Source organism: Acipenser ruthenus, chromosome 22 (genome assembly GCF_902713425.1).
Source record: "Acipenser ruthenus chromosome 22, fAciRut3.2 maternal haplotype, whole genome shotgun sequence".
NCBI lineage: Eukaryota > Metazoa > Chordata > Actinopteri > Acipenseriformes > Acipenseridae > Acipenser > Acipenser ruthenus.
In genome coordinates, this window is record NC_081210.1 from 163,004 (window position 1) to 185,796 (window position 22,793).

The 22,793-nt window shown below is 47.7% G+C and overlaps 1 protein-coding gene across 7 annotated transcripts; it reads right to left on the reverse strand.

Moving 5' to 3' along the window:
• Positions 1-400: 400 nt before the first annotated feature.
• LOC117418194 (axin-1) lies at positions 401-22,515 on the reverse strand. Of its 7 annotated transcripts, XM_058995688.1 has the most exons (11): positions 19,642-19,801; positions 19,102-19,274; positions 13,141-14,172; positions 11,030-11,170; positions 9,667-9,763; positions 7,748-7,885; positions 5,371-5,861; positions 4,945-5,124; positions 4,477-4,725; positions 3,381-3,530; positions 401-3,182 (listed from the first exon to the last, which is right to left on the reverse strand). In XM_058995688.1, the coding sequence occupies exons 3-11, from the start codon at positions 13,998-14,000 to the stop codon at positions 3,056-3,058; spliced, it is 2,433 nt and encodes an 810-aa protein (XP_058851671.1). In that variant the 5' UTR covers positions 14,001-14,172; positions 19,102-19,274; positions 19,642-19,801; the 3' UTR covers positions 401-3,055. The 7 variants fall into 7 exon arrangements, with proteins under 7 accessions (XP_058851671.1, XP_034782790.2, XP_058851673.1 ...); XM_034926899.2 differs by lacking the exons at positions 19,102-19,274; positions 19,642-19,801 and adding an exon at positions 22,375-22,515; XM_058995690.1 differs by having other exon boundaries at positions 4,945-5,121; positions 19,102-19,803.
• Between the last annotated feature and the right edge of the window lie 278 nt (positions 22,516-22,793).

A 22,793-nucleotide genomic window follows, 5' to 3' on the forward strand; every position in this document is an offset into this window, starting at 1 on the left:
CAGAGGCAGGCGCGTGGTCAGTGAGGGTGTGGATACAAGCAGTGTCTGTAATGGACAGTGTTGCTGACCTCATGCTTACAGCAGAGGCAGGCGCGTGGTCAGTGAGGGTGTGGATACAAGCACAGTGTCTGTAATGGACAGTGTTGCTGACCTCATGCTTACAGCAGAGGCAGGCGCGTGGTCAGTGAGGGTGTGGATACAAGCACAGTGTCTGTAATGGACAGTGTTGCTGACCTCATGCTTACAGCAGAGGCAGGCGCGTGGTCAGTGAGGGTGTGGATACAAGCACAGTGTCTGTAATGGGCAGTGTTGCTGACCTCATGATTATTGTGGTCGATTACAAAGAGATGATGGATCAGTTCTGGTGTAAACCGTAAATAAAAAAAGTACAAAAAAACAGTAGTTTTCATTTCTTTATTGTCCAAGTACCTTTTAAAAGCTAACTGCACATCTCAGCACACTGAAACGTGACCAGGGTACTAAATATCACCATGTGCTGCTGGTTAGAGACACTTATATGAAAATGTACATATTTACAAAAAAACATTTAAATTAAAAAACACACACCGTCTCCAGAGTCCGAATGCTGGGTCGCATGAAAAAGCAATCCCTGCTGAGCAAATAAAAAAAAAATTAAAAACCAAAACGCAGGTCCCTGGATGAAAGCAACTGATTTGTCACTCGGGGGAAATCGCATGGCAGACATGTATACGTTGCAATTTAAAAGGCACTCTGTGATGTATATTTACATTAGACCTCTCATAGGGAGTTTCATGGTTTTACTTTTTCATTGTCCCGTTTTCATCAAGACAGACTTGAAATCTGCACCTGCTGAAACACAGGATCCAGAAGAGCTTGTAAAGAAGAGCAGGGCAATGCTGCTGGAATAAACTCTTCAGATTAGTGCCCCCCCCCCCCCCCCCCCAATCAAACTCGCCCACATTATACACAAGACTGCAGCACAGTTTATACAGTTCACATTAAAAACACATGGGCTGAAGAGTCACAGGTGCTGTTAAAACATTTACAACGAGGTTTCATTTACTTTGTACAAAAAAAAAAAAAAAAAAAAATACAGGTTAGGAAAACCTCTAAATAAATAAATGCGGCCATGCAATCTAGTGTGGCACAGTACTTTGTTAAACACTTTATATACGAGGGGTACCTAACGCTCCCAGACTTGATCGTTCAATCAGTTCACTGTTCCAACGGTTTCCAAACGAACCTGTCTTCATTACATTCCCAGTATGAACCTGTAAAAAACTCTTCAATCTAACATGGACTTACAACAGTAGATTAAAACCAATTCAATTCAATTCCCTGCAAGTTTTGAATGCAAGTTGGACAGGGAGGTACAGCATATTTGTATACTTTTTTCGTTTTTAAATGAGATGTTTGCTGATCCACTGCACGCTGCACAAGACCCACATCGCCGGTTAACTGTAGCTTTACCTCTCACAGGACTGCTGGTCTTTGGAACTCAGTGATGAAACAGATTAGCAGAGACTCAGGTTCTAACAAAGCCCATTCAGAAACCTAGAAAAGCAGATTTGAGCCATTTTCTTTAAACTCAGGCTAGTCTGTTTAATACATTCAGGTATCTGTAAACAATGTATTATGTGAATGATTTTAATAATGCCACACAGTGATGAACACTCCACTGCCTCTTTAGGGTCATGTCGGGGCTCCAGGAAGATTTATACTGTGCCTGCCTTTGTCAACCACTGATTAAAAAACACAGATTTATTCCTACCAATTAAGAGCATTATATATTCTTTATAATATCACTTCAATCTTCACAGACCACTGGGGATTTCAGATATCAAAGTGACAGACATTTCACTAATCGATTGATTGATTTTTAAACACAAAGCTCCCTGTTTGGTCTGTGTGTTGATTTTGTATCAGTGAGAGCCAGTGAAGGTACCAGTTGTTTTACTGGGATTCCTCCTGCCAGCACCAGCTTTAATACAGGCAAGTATACCTGAACAAGGCACCTCTGACCTGCACCCCATGACCTCGCTTCCTCCAATCAGCACAAACAAATCCACAGGAAAACAAGACACACAGAACCCCAACACAATACCACAAACCGTGAGATCTGAACAGAAAACACGCTCGTTTTAAAATGACACGCAGAGGCTCTGTGGTAACATCCAGCACAGACAACACTACAAACCGTGAGATTCTCATAGGCTGATGGCTCTGTGCGATTCTCATAGGGTGATGGACCAGCAAAATACTTCAAAAAAATAAAATACCAGAACTAAGGAAAATACAAAACACTGGCTCACGAAGTTCAGTTTGAAGTGGTTGGATAGTATTTATAAATCTAAGGATTTAAAGAAAGACACATACTGCCATGCGAAGGACTCCAAACTAAGAGAAGCTCCTGTAGCACTTTTCAAAGACAGTATTATCATGAAAATATAATACAAAGTGAATTGTAACAATCCAATGCATTGATAGCAACAGCTGTTTTTCATTAAAAAAGAAAAGCTACTATTTCTCTGTTTTTGTTTCGTTAGTTTTCCCCCTTTCCGGATGGCCTGTCACTGTGTGAAGTACCTGTACATACCAAAAGTTACAAGAAAGCACAAGAGAGCTCAGGTGCATTAGAAAGGGTCCTTTCATTCCATTGCATTATATCAAAAATATGCAGCTTTAGTAAACAGATTCATGGCACAGTTCCTAATACAACTTTACAATGCTACATTACACTCGATATATGGTGAAGATACCTCTCTGTGTCCTGCGCTGGGCAGACTGTGCCTTTGAAGCACCACTGCATCCTGTGGCACCGAGCAGCTGGTTCATCTATCTGTGGAAAGTGAAAGCCCTACAGTCCAGATGAGGTTTCCCAGAGCGCCTCTTCTCTTCAGGACCTCTCTGCTCCTTCGAAGGCTCCCCTGGACTGATGAGCCTCCTTTAACCTTGTACCGTTAAACCCTCGCCGCACGCTCCACTGTACAGAGCATGTTCCCTTTCCAATACGCTGATTCCACCTGTTTCTCTCCACCCACACGCCTCAGGTGGTCGTCTCCCCTCCTCCAGTTCAGTCGATCTTCTCCACTTTGCCGATGATCTTCTCTTCGAAGATGGGCAGGATCGCGTCGTCTTCGCGAACCTCTTCAAACACCACCCCGCAGTCAAACTCGTCACTCACCTTCTTGAAGTAATACCTACAAAACAACATTTCAAAATCATGAGCGCAGCTGAAGGCAGTTTCCTTTCTATGCATCTTTAATAAATCCTATTACAGGTTTTAGAAGCAGCTTCGTTCTCCAATCCGACGAAGGCACCAGCAGCACCATGCTGCGTGCAGGATGAACATTAGCTACTGAAGCCCAGCCCGGTCCACTTCATGAAAGCAGCTTTACCTGTAGCTCCCTTTCTTGGTGAGCAGCTCCTTGAACTGCCCCAGCGTGACCACGCGTCCTTTCACCGAGGTCCTGTAGGGGATGGGCTCCCCGCAGAAGTAATACGCCACGACAAGGCTCTCGCACGGCTGCTTCTTCTGGGTTCTATGCCTGAAAGTTAAAGAAACACATTTCATTACATTGCTACCCAGGGTTGGTTGTCTGCTTTGCAGAAGCACACGTGCCCGATCAATGCTCAATACCCACTGCATTACATTCATGTGCTCTGATCTTGGGTAAATGTATGCTTCGGCTTCCTGCCTGGATCCTTGCGACTAACTTGGCAGAGCTACAGCACAGCAATGAACGTCACGGATGTCACTGCAGATCAGCTTCTATTTGATTAAAAACACCTCCACGGAAGCCCATCAGTAGACCGTCTCATTTTTCTCCATGCAGTTCGGGATACTTGTGTCAGCACCCAGCATGTCACAAGCCTGCCCCCCGATAATCACATTTCAGCAACGTGATCCTAATGAGGCAGCAGCACTGCATGTCCCACAAGCCACGCAGCCTTCCTCTCTCTGGGCAGCGCAGGGGGGCGGACAGGCAGCCTCCTTCCCCCTGCAGTGCTCTGCCAGCTGGTGCTCTGGTAGTAATCATTCCCGGTCCCCCAGAACAAAGCGGCAGTGTGGCTCCATCAATCACTCTGCACTGCACAGAGGATGCAGCTCTGTGGGGACCGGCTCAGATGAAGGCTGGAAAGCTTTCATGTCTGACAAGGTGCTTGATTACATATCGCCGACACAAGCACGGGACTAAGCAGATTACACTGAGCCAAGCCTGATAGCGTTCTGGAATCCACTACAAGCCCAAAGCAGTTACAGTGTCCGATTGAGGACATGTGAAGACACAAGCAGCATTGCTCCAGACTGCGAGCTTCAGCAGGCAAATCAACTACAACACTGCATTTACACTCACAATTAAAACAAACAAAACGCTGTTTCAAACCTGGTGCATTTCTTCCGAAGTCGTCATCATTTAGAACCCTAAAAAGACTAAGCGTTTTCTGCCTCTTGTAAAGCAGGTTGCAGCCCCTCCTGTCCGCGCGTCTTACCTCTGTTTGGCCTGCAGGAGGGCAGCCCTCTTCTTCTCCTCCTCGAGCCGCCGGCGAGCCTCCTCCAGCTGGGTCAGGGGGTTGGGGGCGGGGTTGGGAGGCATGGTAGGGTCCTGGATGAAGGGGTGGGAGGGCTGCACGTTGTTGCGGAGCTGGGCGGTGACCCAGGGGTGCACTGCCCCCGGCCGCTCGATCGAGCTGGGTCTGGACGGCTCGTGACTCGGCACCTTCTTCACCCCGCCGGTGCTTCTGTGGAGGAAAAGAAGGAATCAAGCATCACTCACCTGGGACTGCAATACAAGAAGCAGCACGATCTCTTGAACATTGCAAGCTTGCAATGTGGGGTGTGTATTTCACACTGTGTCAGGGGCTCTGTCATACAAAGAGTGCAAGAGAAAGTACAGAACCACTTCCAACGACTTCTAAAGCAGCGCAGATACATTCTCAAATCCTGTATTCCCATCTCACCCGTACGGCGTCTTTTTGTGGCGCCCGGATTCCTTCTCCCCTTCCATCATCCACTGCAGGATCTTCTGGTTTCTCTCCATGTCCTCGGGAGGCGCGGGCATCTCAAAGTTCCGGCTGTCCTCCGTTTTCAGGGGTTCCGCCTTCTTGGAGGCACGTTTAGATAGCGTGCTTCCTTTACTACTAAACAACAAGGAGAGAAACAAGGCCACTTAGCAAGCAAGGCGAAGAGAATCAACGACGTACCTGATCGGTTTGAATCTTTCCAGAACTTAACCCTTTCATGGACACAAACACATCTCTCATTGCCATTTTTTCCATTGCGTTATATAGGTAAAATGGCATCCTGAGTCTATAATGCATGTGCGTCCCCATATAAAAGACTAGAAGAGTCTCCATGCATGAAGGTGACCGATTCTCAGCACCCACCTGTGCCCCAGTGAGTCCATGGGGTTGGGCGCCATGCCCATGCTGTCTGCGTAGTTGCGAGACTTGGTTGCATAGTGGTGCGGATCCCCGTTCCAGGCCAGGTTGCTCTGCCCCCTCTGCGAGGCCTCCCCCTCAGCCTGCTCTTTGGGTTTCACCGTGCCGTGGTGGTGGGTGTGGTGGTACACGTGCTTGTGGTGGTACATGCCAGCCCCCTCCGCCTTCAGCCCTGGTTTGGACGGGTGCTTGCCCGCGGGCAGCCCGTCTGGAGAGCGCGACTTCGGGGAGTGGCAGCCGGGCGTCTTCATGACGCGCTGGACGTGCTCGTCCAGGATGGACTCGGGGTTCTCCTCATGAGCGTCTCGCAGATGCATGCCGCTGTAGGACATGTCGGAGTAGCGCGAGTTGAAGTGGTGCGGGGGCTGGACGGGGGGCAGCTTGTGACTGACCAGCGAGGGAGCAGCAGAGACGTCTGCGTCATCCCCTTCCTCCTCCTGAAAGAGAGAAACACACACAGCAGAGTCAGGAGAGACGCCTGCGTCATCCCCTTCCTCCTCCTGAAAGAGAGAAACACACACAGCAGAGTCAGGAGAGACGCCTGCGTCATCCCCTTCCTCCTCCTGGAAGAGAGAAACACACACAGCAGAGTCAGGAGAGACGTCCGCGTCATCCCCTTCCTCCTCCTGGAAGAGAGAAACACACACAGCAGAGTCAGGAGAGACGTCTGCGACATCCCCTTCCTCCTCCTGGAAGAGAGAAACACACACAGCAGAGTCAGGAGAGACGCCTGTGTCATCCCCTTCCTCCTCCTGGAAGAGAGAAACACACACAGCAGAGTCAGGAGAGACATCCGCGTCATCCCCTTCCCCCTCCTGGAAGAGAGAAACACACACCGCAGTCTCAGCACAGCGGGACCCACTCACTGAAACACAACTAAAACACAACTGGTCAGCAGATAGTCTACTTTCATTTAAATACATCTTGGGTTCAAACCTTTTAAAAAAAATGTTCAAATAACTAAAGCAAGCATTTATTATGTCAGCATTGGATATTTTTAAGAGGGAGTACTCTCCTCCGCCAGCAGAGGGCAATCACCTTCCTCAATTCCAGATTTATTTATTTTTTAAATACAATAGAAACGTCACTGCCAGAGAAATCTGTGCAAATGGGAATCTACTGCTGTTCCCCAGAGGGATGTGGACAGTGGAATCTGTGCAGGTGCGCTTGTGGCGGTTCTTGTACGAGAGCCGTGACTTTCCATCCCGAATCAGGAACACAAACGCAGTGCTTTCAAGAGCTGAGCCGCTGGCCGAGCTGGACTGAAGCAGCACGAAGAGGCACATATCAGAGGGCAATGTAATTAGGGAGAGAATGCTCTCCCAGCATCTGAACAACAGAGCCTTCTGTTTTCCTCTCGATTGTAGTTAAGTGACGCCACTATTCTTGAATCCTGTCCCAGATGCAGATGGAATTACTGCAGACCACAGAAAATGTCCTGCAGAGAATTTCGTGTCAATTCAACACAGACCCGTAGATAGAACAGGAGCCACAGCAGAGTAACAGATTAAAGATACCGTGTATGTGAAACACACAGGAGCGGAACATCCACTGCAACATTCATTACTGCCATCAATGCAAAGCCTGCACTAAACGAGCATCCCTCAAAGCACCGGCCTGACAGCACAGGATTGATTCCTGAGCCTTCAATTTAAACACGTTACATGCGCTAGAACTAATGACCTCATCACTCACCAGAGCTAATTACTTCAAGACCTGTTCTTTGTGAAGTGCACATCTGTATTGTGTGAGCAATTGTAGAGCAGGTCTGCACTTCATCATTTTCAAAGCTAGCCAATGGCAATTCACTGACAGAAGAAACCACACTTTAAAAGTAATCAAATGCACAGTCCATCTGTGCTAAATAATGCTGTCCTGCTCATTTGATAATAAACAATCATTTCACTGGCAGACAAACTGAAGGCCCGCCCTAATAAATGTCAAAAGGAATGCATGGAGGTCACACAGCTGAACGCAGACGGTTATGAGAGTGCAGCGATATTCTGAACGCAGAGACGGTTATCTGAGAGTGTAGCCATCTTCTGAACGCAGAGACAGTTATCTGAGAGTGCAGCGATCCTTCTCTGTGTCAGAGAAGGACATAGGCTAACAATTCGAATGCAGAATCCAGTTATGAAACTGATCTGCGTGCGACTTGCTTAGCGTCCGACAAGACATTTCAAGTTCTACTGGTACTCCTTTGAAAGCTTGATTAAACAGAATGGCCTATCCCCCACCCCCCCTCCCCACCCCACCCACCCACAGCGAGAGGTCCTGATACAGGGCAGCAGGTTGGCTGTGTCCTGGGACACGTGCTACACACCATTCGCACTCGCTTCAGTCTCTCCTCCAGCTTCTCCTGGGCTTCGCGCTCCCTCAGGACCCCCTCCAGTCTGCTGCTCAGCTCGGCAGCAAACTTCTGCGGCTCAACGTGGATATCCTTCGGGATCCGGTATGTGCGCTGCAGTGGGGAAAAACAAATCCGGAGATATAGATAGAAATAGTTCAAAATGTGTTGCCAGAGCAGAACAGACAAAAAAAAAAATAAAAGAACTTGACAAGCTTCACTAAAGCAAATATGCAAGAAACAGCACAAAGGGGGCATTGTGACATTTTCTATTTTAAGCCCCTTAAAATCTCCTTCTATAAAAAGCAAGCAATTTTTTTTTTTAAACTTCAATATTAAAGCTCGCTCTACAGCACGCTTGCCAAGACACACAGAAGAAGCCCTCACGGACTGATTACACAGCAGCACATCACTGCTTTTCTGCTTATTTGAGTTGGACGCTTTTAATTCGGGATTCCTGCTATTCTTAACCACTGCATTCCACGGACTAGTGAGTGCTTCTGCACCTGCATTCAATAATAAGTAAGAAGTAAGAATTGAGAAATTAAGCATTGCCCCTTGTTTAAATGTGAATCACTGATCTGCAGTATTGTTAGCCTAGTGATAGTTCAACTGTCTGTGCTTCTCCAGTTCTCTACAGATGCAGTTTAAACCCTCACTCCTGGCTCGAAAGCCGGGATCCCTACAGTGCAGCTTTGGAATGACAAAGTGCTGCAGTACACCACAGTGCAGCTCCTTCTAAAACAGAGCTTTGACAGTCCAGAGATATCCTGGGCTGAGAGCCTCTGCATCTGCCTGGGCCAGTCTTGGCTTGGCTGGGCTGTGCTGGGCCGGGAGCCTGCGCCTCGGCCTGGGCCGGGCTGAGAGCCTGCGCCACTGCCTGGGCCGGGCTGGGCTGGGCTGAGCTGGGAGCTTGCGCCTCTGCCTGGGCTGGCCTGGGCTGGGCTGGGCTGGGAGCCTGCGCCTCTGCCTCTGCCTCGGCCAGGCTTGGCTGGGCTGGGCTGGGAGCCTGCGCCTCGGCCTGGGCCGGGCCGGGCCGGGCTGGGCTGGGAGCCTGCGCCTCTGCCTGGGCCAGGCTGGGAGCCTGCGCCACTGCCTGGGCCGGGCTGGGCTGAGCTGGGAGCCTGCGCCTCTGCCTGGGCTGGGATCCTGCGCCTCTGCCTCTGCCTCTGCCTCGGCCAGGCTGGGCTGGGCTGGGATCCTGCGCCTCTGCCTGGGCCGGGCTGAGCTCGGAGGCTGTGCCTGGCCTCACACTGAGGACTAAGCCTCTGTGCTGTGACAAATTAACAAGGTGCAAAAATAAATACAATCATTGAAACAGACACTTCAAATCTAATACTGAAAATCACAGACGTGTGTGTTATTAGGCAGAAGAAAACAGCTATAGGTCCTTGAAAATAAGCTCTTGTTTCATGATTTAATTTGAAATAAACAAAAGCAAGTGAAGTTCCAATTAGGTGGTAACTATTCCAGTAAGTACACTGAATAATCCCCACAGCAACGCCTGTCTATTGTTATACTAAAGAGCCATTGAGTTTCAGCACCAATGCCATTGAAGAGAAAGCATTAGAGTGGAGTTTAGGTACTTCACTCTCCACATCAGCATGATCAAAGACCAGGAGCCACTGTTCCGCCTCTTCAGCATGCAAAATAATCTCATTTTCAGGGCGCTGCCAAAACGAACTGCTGTAATCAAATTGCAGATTTGCTTGTGCATAACAATGCTCTGTGGCACTAGCAAGAGAAGCAAATTAATCAGATGGAACAGATTTCTGTGATGCAATGCTGGACTCTTGCAGCCTGTTCTGACCATGCAGAGTGATTTCTAAATTGTGATCTGCTCCCTGCTCCCACATACAGCAGCATGCAGCACAATGCAATCGCCTCCCACTCACAGGCATATGAGGTAGTGGCACTCGTCCATTGGCTTTGGCGCTTTCCTGCATCTCTCGACGGTGGAGTTTTCGGAATCGGTACGGAGGGATCCCATCTCTGTGGGAGAGGGGGACACAGGCAGGCATTTTACAGCAAGCATACAAGAACAAGACAAAACTGCATTTTTTTTTGTTTTTTTTTTAAATTTATTTTTTGCGCAGCTTAACTTCAAAACACACTTGCTGCGTCGATTCAACACGGCTCTTAAATCTTCACAGATGAACCCTTTTCTACAGACCGGCTTTCCCCCAAGAGAGTGTGCTGACAGGGTGCTGTGAATGCGTTTGAATGTACTTCACAGCCTCAGTCCCGAAGGACAGGGCTTGTCTTTGTCGGAAACACCGTGGCAAGCGTCCGATAATGGACTCTAATCTCGCCAGCTTCAAACACATGTTCTGTCCCGCTGAGCTGCCTTTGAAGTTTCCTTAACATGAACCCTCTGTGCTACCTCTGAACCTCCAGCCCTCTCTCACTGAATTCTGTGGAGAGGCGCTCTGTGGAAACTGCTTTCACAAGTACCTGCTGCGCTGACCTGCTGTACACCAGATACAAGGAGATTAAAAAGGGAATTAAACTGCCTTGGAACACTGATCACTCCTGTAAATCATGCAGACTCATTAGAAAGACCATGACTGCTTCTACGGTTAACTCTCTGTATTCCGACACGAAGACTTGTTTCAGTTCTCTGTGCGTTCCGCCCCCATACAGAAACAGAGACAGTAACAGCAGATCTAGAAAAAGCGAGCCAACAACCCAGTTATTATATCAGTTAACATGCAGCGCCTGGAATAGAACACAGCAAGGAGTTCCCTTTCTGTCTTTCACTGCAACAGAACAATGGAGGCTTCACCGGCAAAGGAGTCCTATCAAAATGGTTTCACAGGGCAACGGTACTACAGCACACGTTCATTTTAAATCAACTGAGAACCACAACAAGCAGTCCTTTGTGGGCACCAGCACTTTGAGTTTTTAATTAGCATTTAAAAATAGCCAGTAAATAAAACCCTGTATCCCAGTCAAGCTAGTAATCATGTGTGATGACTACTGCAGGGCTGGTTCTTCTCAACCTTAACACTGAAATCACCAGGTATCAGCTGGGCAGGAATCTCTCGTGTTGATCCCAGCACTGGTATCAATAGTGCAATCTGCAGAACTATTACAACGGCATGAATTTACCAACGAGAGGCCAGTCGGCCCATCTACGCTCGTCCCGTTCCTAGCAGCTGATTGATCTCAGAACTTTGGGTCAAGCTGGGTCTTAAAAGGATCCCAGTGCCTCAACACGCCCGCTGAAAAGAAGCTGAACTGGGGAGAGATACGCACACGCTGCTGTCCGTCAGGGAGAGGGAGTCCGCGTCGCTGGACAGGCTCTGCTGCTCGCTGTCGTTGGCGCTCGTGGCGGGGGCCATGGCGTACCCGGTGTTCACATAGTAAGGGTTGACGGGCTCCCGCCACGTTCCGTGTCTGAAAACAAAGAGAGACACAAAACATTAGAGGGGAAGCCACCACTTGCATGCTCGTATCGCACGGGGGGCTCCATCCTAGCACACAAGTCCATACTCTGGGACTCTGCAGGCATTCTTTCGAGCATTGCTTTGCGCTGGTTCAGCCGCGAGTATAGCAGTAAAGTCGACAGCCTTTAAGGGCGCTGTGCAAAACCAAGAGGTAGAGCTTCAGAGAAGACTCATTGTCGTTTATAAAAGACCCCCTCCCTCTCCCAGCACACTTCTAGTGAGACTACACAGCAGCTCAGCTCATCTCGGGACTCTCTCACTGAAACTGCACTGACAGCTTCTCCTTCACAGCTGGAAACACCTGATCAGTGAATCTGCAACGAAGAATAAGAAAGAGCTTCTGAAAGAAACATGAAATAGTGCGTGTGCGATAGGCCTGGTTTAAAAAGGAGCACCGAGACAATAAGAGATTTATCTGCATAAAGGGAGCATGTTATTTCACTCATGTGATTTGGGCAGTGTGCTGCCTCAGGGTAGCAAGCAAGCAGAAGAGATTTAAAGCAATCCACTTTTTCATCCCTGCATTAAATAAAAACACATTTAAAAAGTGTGTTGCTCTTGAATTAGTTTCCAACCCAAAATGATCCAGTCGATTGATTGAGTGTCCAAGCTCTCACTCCCCTTGCTCTGTCCCTGCTGTTTTGAGTCCAGGGATAATTCAAGCTCTTCTTGAGTAAAGGAGATTAAAAGAGCTTCACATTACAGTACTGTGAGCATCAGGGAGATGTTTGTGCATCCCTGGGATCAGACGGACAGAGACATGGGATCTCCTGACTACTCTACAGCAATCTAACCCTGGCTGCATTGCGCAGTGGGAACAGAAAACTATTGCATTATTTAAATGTCTCACTTTTATTGTGGCAACTGTGTAACAAACCCCTGAGATACAACCAAACATCCGACCCAACGAATACAGTTTTTAACATCACAGTTATTACCCACTGCAGCCCTGCAAGCAAACGACCAGACAAGCCTGCAGAATTCAAAAGTTCCACACTGCCTTTAAAAAGCCTCACAGTTCAACCGAGAGACAAACAAAAATAAAAAAAACATCAAGGCACTCTTAAACAAAACCACGGCTATAAAACAATATTTATGACGGCACTAAAACTACAAAGCACTCCAAACGGGAACGTTTCCTGCTTCCACAAGAAGAACTGCAGTGTGCTGTGTGTTTACTTTGAGAACACAAGGCTACGATTCGAATTACACATGGATCCTTCTGCACTTTAGAATCTGTTTTGTGTGCTTTTAGAGCCCTCGAACTTCACTGAAATATGAATTGAGCCGGATCAGTTGCGTCTGCCGGATCTATTCACATGAATACATTTCATTATCAGCAATACAGTTATTTATATAACAGCCTGACCCTTACTCTGACTTTCTCTGCATCCTTTTTAATTCAAATCCTTCCAATGAAATCTCAGAAACTTCTCACTTCCATTAGACTGCTGCTTCCCCAACTACACTGAACCCATATAGATTCCCACATAAGACCCAACTACACCGTACCCATATAGATTCCTGTATAAGAGCCAACTACACTGAACCCATATAGATTCCTGTATAAGACCCAACTACACCGTACCCATATAGATTCCTGTATAAGAGCCAACTACACTGAACCCATATAGATTCCCATATAAGACCCAACTACACCGTGCCCATATAGATTCCTGTATAAGAGCCAACTACACTGAACCCATATAGATTCCCGTAGGAAGCTGTATGATAGAAGCTCCTCATACCCACTCTACAAGAGGTCAGGGCAGCTTTGCCACGAGTGGCTTCCTGACTGTTGTGAGCTTGAGTGGGTGAGAATCAGCTTGCATCTCCCACAGCTCCCTACAGTAACACAGCGCTCCATGAGTAATTAGACAGCACAGCAGTGTCCTATGACTGCACTGGTGTCTGGCTCACCTGTACTCCCTGCTGTCCTGGCTCCTCTTGTTGCTGGCGGCTCGCTGGCTCGCAGTCTCCAGCAGCAGTTTCTGAGTGAGCCTGTTAGTGGGAGTGGGGTCCCCCTCCTGCTCCTCCGGCTGCTGGTCGCATTTCCACTCCTCGTCCTCGTTCAGAGTGGGCAAATACCCAGGCTGGACCATCCCGGTCCCAGAGCCGGAGCTGAGGTCAGGGCACAGCTTGGGGCTCTCCCCGCCTGTGCGGGTGTACTCCAGATAGAGATCAGACTTGAGGAACACGGGGTAGGTGTTCTCCTCCAGCATGGCCTGGATCTCTGTCTGCGCCTGGTCCAGCATGGCCGGCTCGATGTGCACCCTCACCACACAGTCCCTGATGAAGCTCTTGGTGGCTGCTTTGATCTGCCTCGACACGATGCTGTTGTTGTCCAAGATGTACTTCCTGTAGATGGCCTTGGCCAGCTTGAGCTTCTTCTCCTCGTTGCCGCCACTCGCCTCCAGCTTGCGGAAGCCGCTGCAGGCGAACCAGAAGTCGAGCAGGTCGGCGCAGTCCTCCTGCTTCAGGAAGGTGCGGAACAGGTGGGTCCCATCCTGGTCGTCCAGCAGGGAGTGAAGCGACTCGGCCCACTTGAGGTAGGGCGGTGTGGGGGAGGCGCTGCCCTCGGGCTCATAGCCGAGGTCCAGGTCCGGCCGGCGCGGCGTGGCCGTGGAAGCCTCGCTCTTGGTGGAGTAGAAGCTGTGGCTATGCTGCCGGGAATCCGTGGCCACCAGCTCCCCTTCCTCGCCAGGGACCGGTGGCCTGGGGGCGTCTTCAGTGAAGCTGCCCCCGAGATCCATGGGGTACCCTTTCGATCTCACACTCATCGTCACAGTGTCCACTCACCCAGTCCCAGTACAGTCCAAATTTACAGTGTCCACTCACCCAGTCCCAGTACAGTCCAAATCTACAGTGTCCACTCACCCAGTCCCAGTACAGTCCAAATCTTTCAAAACTTAAATAAGGACTACTGCAAGTGCTGCTGCTGAAGAACTCTTCCTGAAAGAGAGAGAGAGAAATAAACAGCATTAAACGGGAACTCGAACATTCTCTTGCAGTGTTTTTAGTCATTGCTAAAGAAATCTGGTCGACGCAGTATTGCTAACTCCCTGCATAACAGAGAAGGCTCAGATGAAATCATTCTGAGACTAACTGAACTCAGGATTTTTGTACTGCAGCATTCTTGACCAGGTCCCCTGCGTAAAGGACTTGCATCTCAATGGGACTTCCTGGATTTACAAAAAAATGTAATTAGCAAAAAGGTATATAGGATAATAAAATTCATGTTTTAGAATCCAAAATGTACAAAGCAGTGCTACTGCTACCCCAGTCGCTTCCAGTGCCCTTTGAAGAGATATTCAATATTACAAGTACCGCTGTGTGAGTCACTGCTTTACATCAATGCAAGAGATAGAGAAAGATATCGAAACACACGGGTGACCTGGAAACACAGCAATACAACAGCATAGGATCTAGCATCCGCTGCAATTAATCCTGTACTTCAGAGTACTGTAATCTGCCACAAGTGTTATTCAATCTGTAGTATTTTGCATTTAATCGTATCCTGATGCAACTATCAGTGACACTGTTATCTGCTCCGATATTGAATCGTATTTTGTCATATACTTGTACTTACTAGAACTGAAGTCATTGTATTTATCTTGCTCTTAACTGTATTAATACTTGTACTGTGATTCTTGAGACGTATGTTTTGTTTACGACTAAGGAGAAGGGCATCTGCTAAGAAATGAAGAAGAAGAAGAAGAAGAAGAAATAATACAACAAAAAGACTAATCAGAATAATACACCCCGCTGGGGAAAGGTTTTCATGCACAGTTCAATGCATCCTCTCCAGTATAATGAAGGAGGCTCATGGGCTGGGCTTGCACAGGTGGGTTACAACGTGTGGCTCTCCGGCACACTGTTCTGGACAGGATTCTTAAACAAACCTCAGAGTACATGCGATCCCAGCGCCACCCTTTTAAACAGCAGGTGCACAATCCTCACCAAACCAGGGCAGAAAGGATGGGGTATTAATATGCGTATTTAAAATAAGCCTGCAGCGAGGTGGGTCTGCTGTGAACATTGACTGTATGTGAAATGTATTGAAGAGGTTTATCAACTACAATACCCAAACCCATTGCATTACAAGCAGCGTTACCTAGTATCAAAATGAAAAAAGCTTGCTAGTCAAATGCAACACAGAAAGGAGACACTGCAAATGTGTTTCTAGTAGTTCGTGTTTCCTTCAATAGCAGGTTTACGAAAACGCATTTTATTTTTAATGACGGTACTAGTGAACGAAGCACAACTTAAACACACACGGGTGCGCCCACACATGCTTCTGATACCCGAAACACAACGATATAAGTCTGTTTACATACACAACCAAACATACAGCAACAGCCATCCATCCGTCTATGTATGACTGTACGTGGGCGCATCACTTTCCGCACAGGCAAGTTCAGCATAATATCCACTTCAAAACATATATGAAAAAAACAATCAAATCGCCATCACCATGCCAGCGATAGCGATACAGTACAACCCGGAGCCGACAGCAATACCTTACCTGGTTCTTTAAAGCGTTAGATATGCAAACGGCTCTCTTTCTTTATTAGGATTGATGCGTTTGATCGGGTTATTCACAGTTCTGCAGGTAGCGAGCACCGCGACCCGTGTGATCTGCAATCACTGTAAACACGCAGGCACGGGGGGGAAAGGGGAGTCAGGCGAAACGTTTTCAGTTTGGTCGGTAGAGTGTTATTACACTCTCCCCCTTTCCGCTCCTCTCCCTTCAGCTTTGAAGTGAGGACCCACATTGCATTCATGTCTTGGCCTCGGGATGGGGGAGGGGAGAGGCATAATCAAACTCCACACACACTCTGCCAGGCCCTTTCTCAGCCGACCCACTAGCATACAACTACTTTACAACCTTATTTACAGCCGAACGACACCGATTACAGACGATCCGGAGCGACATTCAGCAACCCTCCCTCCCCGGCTTCACCGATCAATCCTGACCGCACGGCCCCGCGACTGGATCCGGCTCCAGTTTGATTCAAACACACGCACACGCACACGCACACGCACAGCGACCGAACCGAAGAAGGGACATCCCTCATCTCAACACGGACTGATCTTGCTGTGTTTGCGTGCGTGCGTGCGTGCAACCGCAATCCTGCTGAACCCCGGGGCTTGGGCTCCGGAAAAAAAAAAAAAAAGTTTCTTACGGTACCTGTAAAAGCCTGCTCCCCGTTTTCGAGCGCATCGGGAACCCCGGCGCTGACAGGCCGTTGTGAATCTTGTCACAGGACGGAGTTGTAAGAGTTTAAAAATAACAAAGAAAACCGTGAGTTCCCGTCCACCTCCTCCTCCTCCCCATGGCTGCCTCTCACTCTCATTCCGACTGCCTCTCTCGCTCGCTGAATGCGAGGAGCGAGAGGAGCTCAACAGCGCCGCCTGCGTTCAAAAACAAGACCGCGGCGCCTGGGAAAAACAGGCAGGGAGCGAGCGAGCCAGAGAGAGAGACCCCAATGCAAAGCCAGTTACCGGGCTCGTTCGCTTTAAAAGCACGGGGAGTATATATTGCATTGTCGGTTCATATTTCAGTACAGTGTACTGCAAACGACGTCTCGACGCCTCTTGCGTCTGCGCCGCTAAACTAGTTTAATCACTTTGCATTTTCCAGTGTAAGACACACACAACAGGAATGCAACTCGGGAGTCTTTTAAAACACACCACCGTCTTTATGGCCCGGATATGTCCGTCTATCACACTCTGCATAAACACGGTAAACCGAATTAGATTTTGTTCAATAACTCTCCAAACCTTTACCACAGAACCCTAACCTAAAATCCAGCTGAACGCGTGTGTCACGTGATAATGAATGGCGCACGAGCTGTTACTGCAAACATACCAGAGACCGCAGTCAGTCTATACAGGACTCTGAAGACTTGCAGGTAGCACATTCAAATTCATGACATCATTACAACCACCACGCATGGAGGGTTAAACGGGTTTTGCTTAAAGAGGGTCTTGTGCTTGGAATAGTCTGGTTTTAATACTGTCGAGACTTCTTTAAATAACCCATTTGAAAGGCTTCTAGTTTGTTTGCTTGCTTCTGAAGTCTCCCGCGTCTGTGCTTCCCTGAGTGGATTCAGGTAGTGTGTTTGCAGCAACCCCCTTGCAAACCAACGTGCATCATCAGAGCAGTGAAAACAAAATAAAACTGGAATGACATTCAATTAGCCGTCACTTTAATTAAGACGATCTCTGCTGGGGTACCACCACCCTGTATGTTAAAAACACCTACAAGTGTCATAATGCTTCAGATCGACGATGTCAGCACCAGCACCCTTTGTAACCGACCTGTCACTGTGTTTAGGGGCTGGGGGGTCATTACCTCCCACACTTATTTACAGTGTAACAAGGTCAGCAGCAATCAGACAGTGTTACACTCCATTCAGGGATTCTCCTGGGTGGTCCAGGGACTCCAGAACAGAGGAGCATCCCCAGAACATTGTGCAGGATTCCATCCCCACAACTCAGAATTCCAGTGCATTGTGCAGGATTCCATCCCCACAACTCAGAATTCCAGTGCATTGTGCAGGATTCCATCCCCACAACTCAGAATTCCAGTGCATTGTGCAGGATTCCATCCCCACAACTCAGAATTCAAGTGCATTGTGCAGGATTCCATCCCCACAACTCAGAATTCCAGTGCATTGTGCAGGATTCCATCCCCAGAGCTCCCATTCCGGACTACAAAGCTGTAGCAGCAGACACTCTGTATTTCAATATTCCTGTTGGCTTCCGAACAGGGTACCAGACCTGAAGCCACAACCAAGATTTGAAAATGGTGGGTCCTGTTGTCAGAGAGAGAGAGAGAGGTCTCCAGCCTTTGCTGTTATCCATTTGAATAATACAGACACAATGCCAGCAGTACTGCCAACTTTAGAAGCTCAGGTATTTCAAGCTATACAGTGGCTTTATTCATAGGGGCCTGTGTGTCCCCAAACTCACCTGGGAACTGGATACAAAACCTAAGCAAACTGCAGAGAAACCTGCCGCTTCATGGAGATACATTTATTATACCTGACAAAAACCTCATTCCCTCCAAAGAGCTTCTATATAAACCCATCTAGATCTAAAACATAAACGAGGTGGTTGAATCACGAGGAAATCTGAAATACCTGGCGTCTCGTGCCAACATGAATCTTACCAGATTCGGCATGCTGACTTTACTACGACTAATAATAACAATAATAATAATAATAACAATAATAATAATAATAACAATAATAATAATAATAATAATTACACTTTTAAATTGTAACCATTTCACTTTCTTGCACTTAATGTTTCGCACGCCTGCTCCTCACAAATCACAGAACTCCCTGGATGACTCTAAACTGGGATAACGCATTTCTATCGCATCAGTGAGGCGCAATGGCGAGTCTGAGGACTTCTTTATAGCTTCCTTTCTTACAGCACTGGTACATGAAGTATGGACTGGACCGTGTGAACGATGCGGGCTATGCATTGTATAATAATAATAATAATAATAATAATAATAATAATAATTCTTGTAAACACGATTATAACCCTCATTTAAAGCACTCTGGTCAGATTAGGTAGGACACACACATAGAGCTAACAAGCTCAGCTCAAACACAGGCAACAACAACGCCGACAGTCAAAACGATTCGTGCGGTGAATTCACATCAAGCCGAAGCAACAAGCGGCTGCGTTAACCCGTGCAGCGTCTGCAACAAAGTAGCAACATTAGCAAGCACGATCAAATAAACTACAGCGATATCTTCAAACAAAACGCGTACAGTACCGGAGCTCGTTACAAAACCAAAACAACACACCGTGCTAGTACACCCGCGTATCCAGCTTTGTGAACAAAACAGCGAGCAATACCTTCCCAGCGCAGCCACAGCGCCGGGTCGCAGCGGTGCACGTCTGCCCGGGGCTCCGGAGACCGTGGCTTCTCCATGCGGCTCGGAAGAAGATCCCTGCAGCAGCACTGTGAACGCGGCATTCACATCAGAGGCGTCTCGGTTACCCACAGAGAAAAAAGAAACTACGAAATCCTACAAAACAGCACGAATAATAATAATAATAATAATAATAATAATAATAATAATAATAATAACAATAATAATAATAATATACAATCTACAAGTTATATATAAATTAGAAAGTTGTTGATTTGAGTAGCGGACACTGCATGCTCCTTACTCAGCAGCGCACATAAATTAATAAAACGGAATTAAGAAAAACTACAGAAAGAGAAAGTGCATCTCTCTATATATTTTATCTAATCTCGAACACTGGGTTTCAAATGAAGTAAGGGATTGCTCTTTCTGCTTGGAAACGCGTTCTCCTGCGGACGCTGAACTCGGTCCCTGTTGAAATCACAGCCTGTCTCCCCCTGCAGGGACTAGCGCGCGTACACACCGAGCATGCGCGTCACAGGACCTGGAGCACGGTGTCTTGTGGGACACAAGGGTGAAAACTCGGGCCTAGTAGTAACGTTTGCAATTCAACGAAACCAAGCAAGGGTGAGGAACAGCCAATGCAGAGGCAGCAGAGGCTGGTCTGCACCAGCTATGAGGAAATCCAAACTGAGCCAGTGCTGCACACGGCTACCCCCAATTATCAGGAGGCTACCTGGAAACTGTAGCACTCCCTAAGAACAGGCCGTGTGTCTCAGCAAGACCCAGCGTGTTTGATTCCTGGACCAGTCGTGTGTTCAGGTCAGCTCGTCTTTATGCACTTCACACATCCCAAGATTGGGGTATATTGGTATGGTAAAGGGGGTGGTCCCCCTTGCTGTAGTTACAACTAATGACCACCTAGTGGCGCTGTGTGTCTGAGGTTAGATTAAATAAAAGAAACGGATCGGCTTTAGCAGACAGAGATAACTTTGTGGGTTTTTTAAAATCTGAACGGAAATCTTCTATCGAGGAATCGTCCGGCACTCTGCAGCATGCTGGTACCTAACTGGGGAATATTCAGAGGGACTCCATTATGAGCAAGGTGCTGTACGGGCAGGCTGTGCTACCGAGTGCACTCTCAGAAGACACTGCACCTGAGGAGAGTTCAGTTTTATTACAAGATCATTTTGTTAAAGGCTGTTCACCGACATGCAGTGTGCTTTTTCTGTGTGTATGGCAGCATTAGCACAGCGCTCTCACAATCGACATGCAGTGTGCTTTTTCTGTGTGTATGGCAGCATTAGCACATCGCTCTCACAATCGAAATGCAGTGTGCTTATTCTGTGGGTATGGCAGCATTAGCACAGCGCTCTCACAATCAACATGCAGTGTGCTTTTTCTGCGGGTATGGCAGCATTAGCACAGCGCTCTCACAATCAACATGCAGTGTGCTTTTTCTGTGGGTATGGCAGCATTAGCACAGCGCTCTCACAATCGACATGCAGTGTGCTTTTTCTGCGGGTATGGCAGCATTAGCACAGCGCTCTCACAATCGACATGCAGTGTGCTTTTTCTGTGGGTATGGCAGCATTAGCACAGCGCTCTCACAATCGACATGCAGTGTGCTTTTTCTGCGGGTATGGCAGCATTAGCACAGTGCTCTCACAATCAACATGCAGTGTGCTTTTTCTGTGGGTATGGCAGCATTAGCACAGTGCTCTCACAATCAACATGCAGTGTGCTTATTCTGTGGGTATGGCAGCATTAGCACAGCGCTCTTACAATCTGTACACACTCCCAGATTCCTCACTGAATGCCACCCACTGTGTGAGTTTACCATGATTGGAAACGGCACTGAAACTCATCTCTGAAGCCGAGTTCTGTAGCGCAGATTTTCTGTTTATCTCACTGTAAGAATTCCATGCCAGGAGAAAAGATCCACTATCATCAAATGCACATCATAATGACTGAAATGGAATGCAGATCTATCTCAAATAAAATCAATGCTAGCTGCAGCTAACCAGAGGGCCTAAGGATTCTTTTGATGCTACAAAGGCCTCAGACATTTCCTCTCTCCAGATAGTTCCCCTGTAAGATATTCATCGCATCTTTTTTCTTGCTCAGTGTTTTGTTTTTTTTATGCTTGGGTATAACAACATAGTTGATAAAGTCTGAAAATGCAGGCGCTGTCTGTAAAGCTACAAGTTCCTATCAGCTTTTAGGAAACCTGAACCAGGTTTTAAACACACAGATTAAATAAAAGTGAGTGTTACTCGACTGGGGACTGATCAGGGACGATTAAGCCACATGAAATCTGAACACTCAAGTACATTGACTCTGGAGGGGCAGATCAGAACACACAAAGCAGTGAAGAAGTCGTGGAGAGAGTTGTGACCGCGTTACCGGCTCAGGCGCGGAAGGCTTTTCCACAGATGGCTGGCAGTTTCTCTTTTGAGATGTTATCCTCACACTGGAAGTGCTAACCTCCATCCTTCATAAACTGGCACACCTGCAAACACTTAGGGGTGTAATCTCCAGGCTTCACTGCACAGAGCTCAAAGCGCGCGGCAATGCACAAAACCATGATTGTATTTTGTAGACCTGATTGCATCAGTTTATATGAATAAGTAATAAGATAAGTAAAACAAATGCGAAACCCAACATGTTAGCTGAATAAAAGTGTTAAAGGTGCAGCGTATGGATTTAAGTACAGTAATATATATATATATATATATAGTATACACACACACACACTATATATATATATCTATATATATATGTATGTATATATACTGTATATATATATATATATATGTGTGTGTGTGTGTGTGTGTGTGTGTATACTATATACAGTCATCTGTGAGCCTCTGACCCGCACACTCTGTCTGCAGCCTTGTTGAATTGCAATGGAAATAGAGGAAGTCTTGACACGGTATCTGACTGACAAGCTCAGCGTACTGCAAGCCTGCCATGAAAGTGTGTGGCTCTGCCTCCCCTGCTCCTGAGTGACTGGCTGGAGGCAGGCTGTGCCTCCCCTGCTCCTGAGTGACTGGCTGGAGGCAGGCTGTGCCTCCCCTGCTCCTGAGTGACCGGCTGGAGGCAGGCTGTGCCTCCCCTGCTCCTGAGTGACTGGCTGGAGGCAGGCTGTGCCTCCCCTGCTCCTGAGTGACTGGCTGGAGGCAGGCTGTGCCTCCCCTGCTCCTGAGTGACTGGCTGGAGGCAACCCCCTGCAACGCTGCATGCAAATACCTACCTTCAAGAAGTGCCTGTAGCTCTGCTGCACCTCTTCTGTCCTCGTCCCCCCCATGCTCCCTGTGCTGACTGCAGAGCACCCCTCCTGCAGAGGCCAGGGTCTGTTCAGGAGAGGAACTCCATTCAGTGACTGGAGCGGACTCTGCCACACCAGGCTGTTTCCATTATCCCCTGGCTTCTGGAAAACACACACACACACAAAGAAACATCATGAAACTGTGATGCTTCAGCTTCCCCTCTCCCAAACATCCTTTTGCTTTTCACTATAGTGGCCCTTACCAGGAGAGACAATACAAGAGAATATAATAAAAAATACAGGCAAAACCCAAGGAAATGATGGTAAATGGAAAACCATCATGCAAATTTACTGCGTTCAACTTTTCTAAGGGAGAGGGGGCAAGGGGACAGGGGCTTGAATGC

Excerpts from the sequence above, each read along its gene's own strand:
- LOC117418194 (XM_034926899.2), bottom strand. The coding sequence starts at position 14,000 with ATGAGTGTGAGATCGAAAGGGTACCCCATGGATCTCGGGGGCAGCTTC. Across the intron at positions 5,862-7,747 it reads GACTGAAGCGAGTGCGAATG|GAGGAGGAAGGGGATGACGC; the intron begins GTGTGTAGCACG and ends TCTCTCTTTCAG. Across the intron at positions 3,531-4,476 it reads CTCCTGCAGGCCAAACAGAG|GCATAGAACCCAGAAGAAGC; the intron begins GTAAGACGCGCG and ends TTTAACTTTCAG.